General features: G+C 42.5%; 1 protein-coding gene across 1 annotated transcript; it reads left to right on the top strand.

The window, feature by feature from the left end:
* POLR3F (RNA polymerase III subunit F) lies at positions 1–11542 on the top strand (the record flags this gene model as incomplete). Its single annotated transcript, XM_034764057.1, is given in 8 exon segments — positions 1–71; positions 1791–1858; positions 2872–2939; positions 3679–3791; positions 5819–5962; positions 7604–7711; positions 9536–9727; positions 10899–11542. Coding segments are annotated over 8 exon segments (842 nt in total), but the record flags the coding sequence as incomplete, so codon positions are not given.
* Between the last annotated feature and the right edge of the window lie 443 nt (positions 11543–11985).

Raw genomic sequence — 11985 nt, 5'->3', positions numbered from 1 at the left:
TGATCCAGAATGACATGCCCCACATGGAACCCCAGCAGCGGGCCATGGCTATCAACAGGCTGCTCTCCGTGGTAGGGTCACCTCCCCATCCGTACAGCCAGTTTGGCGCTGCTGGAGGGAGCTCACAACCCTTTCATATGCATGAACTCCGAGGACTTCATCAGGCATTACCAGCGTAGAGCAGCTGCAGAGTTGGGCCTTGTGTATTAATCTTCCGGGATCTAGCAAAGCAATACGAGTGTGTTTCTGTTAAGGACTGTCACTGCATCGTAAACCTCATTGGTATTGTTCTGTAATATAGGGATAACCTGAAAGAGCCATAGATTTACCTACCCTTATTGAATCCTGTTGATGTCTGCTTTTAGAGGGAAGATGACATCCTGGCCTCATGGAAGTCAAAGGAAGTTTTGTCATTGACTACCGTGGGGCCAGGATTTCACCCAATGTTTACTAGATTTTAGGTCAAAGTGTACGGGATTATCTCATATCTTTTGATTTACTGTAGTTTTCGTTGCATTTATTATTATAAGGCACGTATAACCAATATAACTGAGTGCCATTCATATGCGAGCATGGAACCAACCAACATATTGCCCAAAATGGCGACCATGTTTCTTGCATTTCTCTACAGTAGCCAATGCAGCTTCCCTGAGAGGATTTAAAGTGGTGATTAACAATTTAGTAGACTGTCAGGAAAGTCCAAGCTTTGCTGTTATAGTTAAAGCCTTAATAACCAGACATCTTGAATCTTGCTCTAAAAGTGACCAGGTCTGAGTCCTGATATACATGTATATGTCAGAATTGAATTCCAGATGCAAGAGGCCACCACTGAGAATACTCCGCACTCATCTCTCACATGCTTCACCCTTGGGATAAATAGCAAGTGTTCCCTCTGAGCAAAGTTGTGGCATATGAGAAGAGCATTCTTTGAGATAACTGGGAGCCTAGACTATTTAGGGTTTCCGCCTGTAAATTAATTGGCAGGCAGTGTAGAATATGATGCACTGGCATAGTATGCTTCCATCTGTTTGCCCTACCTAAAAAGGTAGATCTTCAAAGTTAGCCCAAGTTAGACCATGTTGCACTTGTCCTGCCTTGAGGTAACGGACATAAGTAATCATGGCAAAGCCTGCATCTGAGGGGAATGGTCACCATCTCTTGGCCAGCTGAAGATGAAATAATGTATTCTTAGTCACAGCTGTTGTATGGGAGTCTGGGAGTGATAAGGAGGAGAATCTAGCAGCAGAGAATGTAAATTATTCTGACAGTAGGTGGGTAAATGCACTCAACTGAAGGAACTGTCACAATTTTTACTGCAGTTTAGAATGCTTCTCATATCATATGACATCACCTCCATCTTATCTGATTTGAGTCTAAGTAATATTTTTTTACATTGCCTTGTGTTTTCAAGCTAACTGTTGGCTATGTAAATGAGCAATGAAATGATTCAATGGACATGTTACAGCAGGCTGAGAGAGGTGCATGTTGGAGCTTTACATCCTTTGTGCAGTGTTGGAAGAGGAAAGAGTAGATTTCTACATTTTAGTTAATGACGTGTTGCAGGAAGAGGCCAGGAGCAATGTCAATCATCTCTAGCAACTGGATGATAAATGGACAGAATATTTCCTGAGCAGAGCTGTCGAAAATGTCCTGGTGTTTCCAAAGGATGAAAATGTATTTTGGTCTGTTTTTTTGTTTTTTTTTTTAATTTAGGCAAAATTAAATGAGATTTAATGTTTAAAAGGTAAATGTCAAGCTCTTATAATAGTATTTGTGTCTGTCTCTTTCAGGGACAGCTAGACCTTCTCAGGAGCAACACTGGCCTTCTCTACAGGATCAAAGAGTCTCAAAATGCTGGGTAACCTTTATTTTGTTGAAGGGACAGTTCTCATGCACTCTCCCAGTGAAATCCTTGTGATGGTAGCAATCAAATGTTATTCACCCATTCATTCCAAGATGGCACATTTACTTGCTTTGGGCCCCATTTTATAAATGCTGTTGGAGATCATACTTCCCACTGTGAATAGTTGCATTGAAGTTGGATTATGTGGTGTTGGAAACACTATTGTGGGTAGTAAAGCCCCCCATCAGGTGCTCTGATCCATGCAGGCAGACCTGTATGCTCAAGTGTAGTCCACTGAAGTCACTGGGGCTCTGCTGTGGGTCCAGGGGTCTGCCTCGATGGAGCAGAGTGCAGGATCAGGCCCTACATTTGTAACAGTCATCCAACCCTGAGTATATTACTCTGTATACTAAATGGGGTTTTTATTTGGTTCATAAAATGTGCCTTTACAAAACTGAATAAAGATGTACTCTGTTTGCTTCAAAGAAGGAAAATCCCCAAACCTAACAGTCCTCCCCACTCCACCGTCCCCCTCAAATGCGCACACATCTAATCCACTCTCAAATGCTTCAAAAAAAGAGATGTTGTGGCCTGGAGCTCAGCAGAATCAGGCTTTCTTAGACCAGTGGGGAAGGCAAACTTCAGAGGTGAGAGCACTTTGTTGCACCTTCCCAGATGTTCCATCCAGGGGCTGCTTATTTTGGGTAAGATTTTATTCAGGATTGAGCTACTGCAGTTGTAGATGAGCAATTGGTGCTCGTGGTAGTGATGGGGAAAACCAGAGTAGTGCACCAACAAAATGCTGAGAGTGTCAATGGCTGCCTTGACATGACATGTCAGAAACGATAAAAGCTGTCTGTAATAACAAGGAACTGCAATAACTAGCTAGTGCCAGTTGCTTTCTTTGTGTAATTGAATTCATTTTATAGTTTTGCTTTCCACAGTTTAAAACAAATCTAGTTTATTTCTATCCTGCTGGACATTCACAATAACTAACACCTGCCCCTTTTGTAATCTGTCCTTTACAGTAAAATGAAGGGATCTGACAATCAAGAGAAGCTGGTCTATCAAATTATAGAGGATGCAGCCAACAAAGGTGACTTATTCAAGGACTATTTTAATTTTATTCATGACCTGTGCTAGCTCTGTTGCTTAGCATGTATTTGGGGAAAATGGTGTGTACTGTTTCTCAATACTCAAGAATTAAAGGCATGGTAATATACAAACAAAGCATTACTAACTCTGGCTTCTTTACTCTAGTTGTTTTAAAAGCATCCGTTTGAGGCATTACATGCTTAACTAATCACTAAAAATAAACAAGTAAAGTATCAGTATCCACATTAGGACTTTAGTCAATTCCTCTCCCAGCCCCTTCTGTGACTAGAAAGTATAGATTCCCTATAAAGTATCCTCCCTTGCTGGACTGTTTCATATCCCAAACTCTCTGAGCGAGCCTAGGAAAACAGATGAGCCTTGCAGCATATGAAGTCCAACAAACTGTTAGGCTGAAGAGTGAAGGGTTGAGAGTTCCAGAACCAAGGGCCCCTCAGACAAAATGGCTTCCCCATTTTTTTGGTCAAGTCTATTAACAAAATAGAACTCACCTGTATGAGCTCTCAGAGCAGGCAAGTTCTTGTTATAACAACTGTAGGGAGATATTTGAATAATACACTACACAGTGCATCCTATTTAGCAACACTGATGTGAATTCTGAATTGGAAAGGAACAGCTCGGGCCTTGGCTTGAACATAAGAACAAATGTAATGTGCCTGAGACTTGTAATGCTCTGTTCATGTTCATTTGAATTCAGCTTTCCCTTTTTTCATTTTAAACAGGTATTTGGAGCCGAGATATTAGATACAAAAGTAATCTACCTTTAACAGAGATAAACAAGATACTGAAAAACTTGGAGAGCAAGAAACTTATTAAAGCTGTTAAGTCTGTGGCAGTGAGTAATCTGTAGTTTTAAATACTTGAAATACTGTATATACTGCAAAGTATGTTTGTTAGAGCAGGTGATGGGCAGTCAAGAAACTTGGGTTATTCTCCCAGCTACGTCACTGACTCTCCATGATCTTGGGAAGATCACTTAACATCTCTGTACCTCAATTTGCTCCTCTATAAAATGGAGACAATACTTTAACTACGTTGTAAAGCACTGACAGTCTCCAAAATAGGGCACTATCTAAGTGCAAATATTAGAGAAGAGTAGAGGTGCAATAACTTTAGCAAAGAGTTGCTGGTATCATTTATTCAAAACAGTAGGAATCACAATAATCCTTATAACAGTCGTCTCTTCTGTTACAGTGCACTGCTTAGGCCAAACTAAAACTTCTGTGCTTTGCTCTTTCCAGACTATCCCACAGCCAAAATTTTCTTTGGACATAATTTCTCTTAAGTGGGGGAGAATTTTTAACCTGCTGATGATTATAGCTGTGATTCAGGAAAGCATTCCTATTCAGGACAGACTTAAAAGACGTGCCTAAGTGCTATCCTGAATCAAAGTCTATACTAATAACATGACTTCAATGGAGTTGAAAAAGCATCTGACCCAGTTTACAATACTTGATTTGGAATATGTAAACCATTTATGAGATGGCTTTGTGAAGTGTATTCATCCTTCATTTATTGCAGAATCCAGGGGCTTTATTGCAGCTGCTTCATGTTCTGAGCTGTTTTGGTCTCTTGTCATAGTTGTTAATGAAGCTTCAGAAATGCTCACTCTAAAATGTGTTCATTAGGCACTTGTGTTTTAGTGCTGTGTTGCTGCAGCTGTGTCAGTCCCAGGATATTAGAGAGAGAGAAGGTGGGTTAGGTAAAATCTTTTACTGGACCAACTTTTGTTGGTGAGAGAGAGAAGCTTTCGAGCTACACGGAGCTCTTCTTCAGGTCTGTGACTGAAGAATCACCTACCGGTGTAGCTTGAAAGCTTCTCTCTCTCAGCAACAGGAGTTACTCCAGTAAAAGATATTACCTAACCCACCTTGTCTTTCTAACTTGTATTTAGTGTAATAAAACCTTTTTCCTATTTATAGTACTGAATTCATGTTCACCAAAAGCTTGGGTACCGCTTATTGCCTACAGCATAATACATCGCTCTGGAATTACCAGAGCAAGACTTATAATTTACGGCTAAAGATACATGTTTATATTTAAAAATCTTAAAATTAACTTCTCCAATTTAAAGATGCCATTGTATAACTTGAAAAGTCAACCCTCTGAGGTTTCATAGCCCCACTGTATTGTATGTGTGAAGTTACCTGACTCTGTATGTCATCTCAGACAATGTCCTGTCGTAGCGGCCATGAGTCAAAAAGCAGAACGAGTGTCCTTTCCACAAAATGAGTAAACTCTCAGAAGTGATTTTAAAATGGAAGTTGATTTAACTGGGACATGTTTATAGCGGACCACAACTGCTGTTTTGGCTAGGTCTAGTGCTAGTTCTGTATTAAATATTTTTTAAAGCGGTTTCTCATCCCCTTTAGACTAGGTCATCAGTCATGCTTAATCATCATGCTGTTATAGGAGGGGTGGCTGAACAAGTGTTGCTGAACCGCATTCTGACCTGAAGGAGGGTCAAAACCGGGCTCGAAACTTGGAAAGACATCAGATAACAGGCTAAATTCAGACCTTTTGCAGCTTCTTTGAAATGAAGTTGTAGTGGTTCCCACCCTAGTGTGAATCTGTCCCATTTTCTTTAAAGCCCTTTCTCTTTGATGTGTAGTTTTTTTTATCTTTTCCAACCCTGCTCCATAAAGCAAGTTTGAGAGTCAGAATCCAAAAATACTACCCCCTCTTTAACCCAGGTATTCTTGGAGTGCAGATCATGCTAATAATGGCTTGATGCAGCTATGCACTTCCCATGTTTCAGGGCACATGGCGCTACATGGATTGCTTCTATGCTTGTTTAAATGAAATTTTCCTTTCATGGAAGATTTTCAGCTATTAAAAAAAATTGTGTGTTTTGTTCAATAGGCCTCAAAGAAGAAGGTGTACATGTTATATAATCTGCAGCCTGACCGGTCCGTGACTGGTGGGGCCTGGTACAGCGACCAAGACTTTGAATCTGAATTTGTGGAGGTGTTAAACCAACAGTGTTGTAAATTCTTACAGACTAAGGTGAGGGATTGCTACAGATTAACCCATCTTTGATTGTTTTTACAGGTAATTGCTTTTCCTTTAAAAACTGGTGGAAGAAAAGTTTTGTATATAGTTATTAATATAAAAATAGGTGGACTTGGTTATGTAGTTGCTGGACCATAATTCTTCGTTGGCATTTTCCTAATTTAATTTAATTGCCACTGCAAGTGTATGCAATGGATCATTCACCTTAATAAACCCATAATTTGTACCTTTTAAAAGAAAAGGAGCATCATTCCCCCAGATTCATATCTCAAACAACAAATTAGCAAAGGTCAACTTTCCCATACTGCCTCAGTTGTGCAAAAAAGTTGTCGGCCCTGATTATTGTGAACTGTGCCTGGAAAGTGCTACTCCCTATCCGTTCTCCAGGGAAAGCTCAACCTCCATTCTCTGAGTCCTAGTCCAATCGCGTCAATTTCCCTTTCCCTCCAAAATGTACATTACAGGCTGCTAGCTACGGCTGCGGTTTTTCCATAGTCGGGAAACTCAGAATGATGGTCCCTACGTTCTAACGCCTCAGGTCAATGTAATGTGTCCCGTTACTGTATATAGTGTTAACTAGTAATTTGTCACTTACTGTTCATTGTGCAATATGGACCTAGGATTATTCCATTTGTTGACAATCATCTGCTTAAAACAGTGGTGGGGAACCTTTTTTCTATCGGGGCCATTGACTCACCGAAAAAATCAATTGCGGGCCACACACAGTCCTGGGGGATGGGGGCCTTGGAGGTTTGGGGCTTCCTCTAGGGTTGCCAACTTTCTAATTGCACAAAACTGAACACCCCGTCCCTTCTCTGAGGTCCCGCCCCACTCTCACTCCAGCCCCCCTCCCTCAGTGGCTCACTTTCCCCGACCCTCACTCATTTTCACTGGGCTGGGACGGGGTTGGAGTGGGGGTGGGGGTGAGGAGCTCCAGCTGGAGGTGCGGGCTCCGGGGTGGGACCAGAAATGAGGGGTTCAGGGTGTGGGAGGGGGCTCTGGGATGGGAACAGGCGGTTTGGAGTGCGGGAGCAGGCTCGGGGCTGGGGCAGGAGTTTGGGTTGTGGGATCTAGCCAGATGGCGCTTCAGGCAGCTCCCGGTTGGTGGCGCAGCAGGCCTAAAAGGAGGCTCCCTGTATGTCCTGACTCCACTCTGTTCCTGGAAGCAGCTGGCGTGTGCGGCCCCTAGGCCGAGGCGCAGCCAGGTGGCTCTGTGCAGTGTGCGTTGCAGGCACCGACCCCGCAGCTCCCATTGGCCAGGGAGCTGCAGAACCAGCACTGGGGTGGCGGCAGCATGCGAAGCTTCCCTGATCGCCCCTGCGCCTAGGGACCGCAGGGACATGCCAGTCGCTTCCAGGAGCTGCGTGGAGCCAGGACAGGCAGGGAGCCTGCTTTAGCCCCACTCTGCTGCCGACCAGACTTTTAACGAAGGCCCGGCAACCTTTGTTTTCCCCCACAGGCCAGATGAAATTAAGCAGGGGGCCAGATTCCCACCCCTGGCTTAAAACATGGCAGAGACTGTCTGGAAATTGCCTCTGCAGTGGTTTAAATGCAGCCTGTTGTATACCTAGAGACGTTCTCTTCACAGGGAGCACTGAATGCGTATGTCACACTCTCCCCTCCATCCTTCCCCAGGCAGAAGCAGCTCATGACAGCAAACAGAACCCTATGATACAGAGAAACAGTTCGTTTGCATCATCCCATGAGGTGTGGAAATACATTTGCGAGCTGGGCATCAGTAAGGTCAGAATGGCGTTTAACTTATCACCTTTCAAATTGCTGCCGAATGGCTAACCTTCGGATTTGGACCCCAAGTCCTAGTTTTGGTGTCTGACTTGATGCATCCAAGTTTGCATATTGGTCTCGTGTATTGCAGTGTGTATGGAGTAGGTGGTTAGTCCTGCACTACATCCTAGAGCTGATATAGGCTGGGATTCCCAAAGGCACCTAAGGGAGTTAGGCATCCATTGCCCAGTCAATGCAAATTGGGACCCATTTTCTTTTGGCAATCCCAGCTACAGGGAATTTTATAATTGCTTTGTTGGAATTTCCCTATGAACATAAACTGAGATTCTTGAAGTCAGCTAGGAATTTAGCCACACAGTTTTAATGGGAGATGTGTAACAAATTCCTAGCTGCCTTCAAAAACCTCCACCATAATATGTAAGAGCAAGAAAACAGCCAGGGGTTTCCTGTTAAGTAAAGATCTGTCACAATCCTGGTCAAGCTCTCCCTGCTGGACATTCACCAGGCTGCTGTGTTTGGACTCAGCTGAATCCATGTGCTCGAAAGCTCCCGTTGTTCACTGGGTAGGCTCTGGTTTAGCTGCTGTCTCTGGCTGTGGCCTCTCTGGCACCCTTCCTGGGTGCAGACTCTGTCTGGTGTCCTTTCTGGAAGTGGAACCCCATGGCCCTGCTGTCCTGGCCCTAGGACCGGTGCTGACCCTCAAGATATCTCGGTAGCTTTAGCACGCCCATTCCCAGAGCTTTTGCCTTTGTGAACACTCTGATTTACAGTTGTCACCTTCAGGGACGCATGATCGTTGAAACGACTAGACACAGACTTTGTAAAAGGACTTCTAAAAACAGTCGCTCTGCTTTAGACAGCATGGAATATACAGCTCCATAACAACAACACATGCTTGTGTGCCATTCCCTGCCTCAGTTTCCTCACCACTCTTGAGAGTTCTATGGGATTTGGATCAGTCTCTCTTCAGAATCCAAGTGCTCTGTTGAACTGCAATCCTCCAGCTCAAGGCTTCTCCAAATCTGTGTGTGTGTGTCTCCCCTTCAATCAGTGTCCTTCAGCTCCAGCTGATCTGACCGTCAACAAGGTTCCCTCTAGCTCATGACACCTGGCCCTTTATTCCTCTGTCTCCCTCTAAGTCCTCCTTTAACTTCTCACCCTTTGTGTTTTTAAGCTCCTGCCCTGATACCTCTCTTGGTCCCCTTTCTGGGGATTTTCCACTCCTTAAAACCGTAACTGTATGCAGACAAATGAGAAAAGTTGTTTCCCAGAGGAGACAGACATCCTGTTCTGTTTGGGCAAGATTATATTCAGGTTTTGATGGTCTCTAAAGGCCATCTATTCAGAAATAGACACTTGGCACTCCTCCCTGTTTCCTTAGAGGCAAGAACATCATAATGATGATCATAAGGGTTAAACATTATGATTGACCATAGTTCATAATCTCAAACAGAATTCATAAACTGTACTTAGATTTCCCAAATCATCATAGGATTATTGGATTATCAGATAATCCTATCTGAATTATTGCAGACACTTAAGGAGTATGGGGAAATCCCACTTGGAAAATCTATCTGAAAGTCCAGCATTATTTTAAAAGAACTGTAAGAAAAGCGGTAAAAATCTTTGTTCTCCTCTTTTCTGCATAACTGCAGTGATTCAGTGAATTACGTGCCTGTATCAAGGCTACACCAGATCTCTAAAGTCTTAGCAATGATGGATGAATGTCATCATTAATTAATAAGAGTTTATTTTCCTATTGCTACACCTTTTCTCTAGTTGTTACCAATATTTTTTATTTTTTTACAAAATTGCCTTTAGGTCGAATTGTCAATGGAGGATATCGAAACTATTTTAAACACGCTAATATATGATGGAAAGGTGGAGATGACCATCATTGCCGCAAAAGAAGGGACTGTTGGCAGTGTGGATGGACACATGAAATTGTACAGAGCTGTCAATCCTATTATCCAACCCACTGGGTTAATCCGGACACCCTGTGGACTCTGCCCAGTAAGTTACTTATTGTGTATATGGAGGAAGAAGTACTTACAAATGTAGACCCGGGTTCGGCAAACATTTAGTCACGTGCTTAACGTTACACACAGGAGTAGACCCGTTGACTTCAAAAAGTCAGTGGAGGTCACAAATGCCTTGGCTATGGAGTAAATAAAAGACTGATACTTTTATTTAGCCCATGATGTTTCCTATTTACACATTGCATCTCATCCCTTGATTGCATGGTAAAAGGACACTGTCAAGTTAAACATGCTCCAAAATGTAGTTTTTATACACAAGTGTCTGGGAGATCTAAGACCAGTAGAAAGTGTTTTAATAATTTTTTGTTTTGTTTGTTTTTAATTTCAACGGGAAGCTTATACAAGCTCATGCCCCAGCTGAGTGACAGTCCAAACATTGTTGCATTTTTATAACACATGGGAACCAAAAAGTGACACTCCCTGGTTTACTTTCACTGTCCAAGATGAGAACTACAAAAAGCCTTGCAGTAAAAAAGCAGAAATAAACAGTAAATGCTTCTAAAACTCTTTAGCTCTAATAATCAAAGGCGTTAAACGTGAGTAGGAAATGTTTTCAAACCAGGGTTTTAACCGGACAATGTCCGTTAGCTTCTTTCTGGCCCTCTCTCATTTTTAATCTCTTTACCCTCAGCCAACTCATTTATTGGTATAATGTGTGAATGGAGGTTTTTACAAGGGCTGTTTGTATTGATGTAATGATTTCTTGCCCATCAAAGCCCCAGCCTAGCTGTTGATTATTCCTGTTCTTTGTGATGGCACTGTGGTCTTGTCTGATGGATTGAGAATTGAATGGGGAGTCATAAAACGGGTTCTAATCCCAGTGCTGTTCCCCTGTTGTGTGCTCTTGGGCAAGTTATTTCACCTATCTGTACCCCTTTGTCTTTCTGCTAACTTATAAACTGTCCAAGGCCGGGACAGTCAATCACTGTATGTACAGTGCCTAGCACGGTGGGGCTCTGATCCTGAGTGGGGCCTCTGGTGCTAGTGTAATATAAATAATGATCTCTGTCAGGGTTGGGATTAGATCCCATGATCTCCTGGATCCCAGTCTTGTGTTCATTCTACCTCTCCGTGGAGCAAACATTTCAGTGTTTTACTTCCAGTTGCGAGGAAGTCTACTTACATCTGCTTTCATTTTACCACAGGTCTTTGATGACTGCCATGAAGGTGGTGAGATTTCTCCATCAAACTGCATTTATATGGCAGAGTGGCTAGAATTTTGATGGCAAGATGAGAACCGTGGCTTGTACCCACTCTTTGCAGCCTACCTTCATGAACCAGTTTGCTTTTTAATTGTGGACTCGTTTTTTTGTGAGCCACTTCAGGACATGGCGTTTATTTGTTTTAATTACAAGCAGAGAAGCAACACATCGGTTTGTTAGCAGTCCTGATAATGGACCAAAAGTGATGCACTACTTGAGGTCAAGTGATTGATGGCAACCTATCCCCATTCTCACACCAAAAACGAAGGCATGGTAACTTGACAAAAGGACTGGGATGTAATAGAAAATCTTGGAGGGTTATGGATAGCTCTGTACTGAAAGGTATATTTTGAACATGAGAAAATAAGTTGCTAGCTCTGATGTTTACAAAGAACTTCAATGTTCAGAGCAGCAATTCTGAGCTGAGAGCACAGTCCTAAAGGCAGCACCTTACTCCAGTGGTAACAAAAGTTTGGTTGGAGACAAATGTTGCATAACACAGGCTCTGAGCACATTGGCAAGCATCACTCATTGATTCTTCCTTCTCCTCTTCTAGTGTTTTTAAATAAAACGCTATTTGAATATCATCAGGTATATTTGGTCTTTGTTTTCTTCATTACTTCTATTACAGTAAGACAATGGAATAGACTGCCTTGGGAGGTTGTGGAAGCTTCTTCCTTGGAGGTTTTCAAAAGGAGGTTGGATCACCATCTGTCTTGGATGATTTAGACACAACAAATCCTGCATCTTGACTGGGGGTTAGACTAGATGACTCTTGCAGTCCCTTCTAGCCCTAGGGTTCTACAGTAGAACCTGGCTATAGGTACCCAGAACTGAGGGTCATTTAAGATTTTCATTTCACTCAACAAACAGCCGGAGAGATAATTTGTTAATCATTGTCAGTGCATTTTGGGGATTAAAATCACATAACTGAGAGATAAAGCAAAGTATTTGACTAGAATGACAGTGATATTTTAAAAAATCTCCACAGTTTAGTCTTACAGATAGGAGAGTGTATTTCACATTGCTG

This window comes from Trachemys scripta, chromosome 3 (genome assembly GCF_013100865.1).
Source record: "Trachemys scripta elegans isolate TJP31775 chromosome 3, CAS_Tse_1.0, whole genome shotgun sequence".
Taxonomy (NCBI): Eukaryota; Metazoa; Chordata; order Testudines; family Emydidae; genus Trachemys; species Trachemys scripta.
This window is presented reverse-complemented; position numbering and strand designations above follow the sequence as displayed.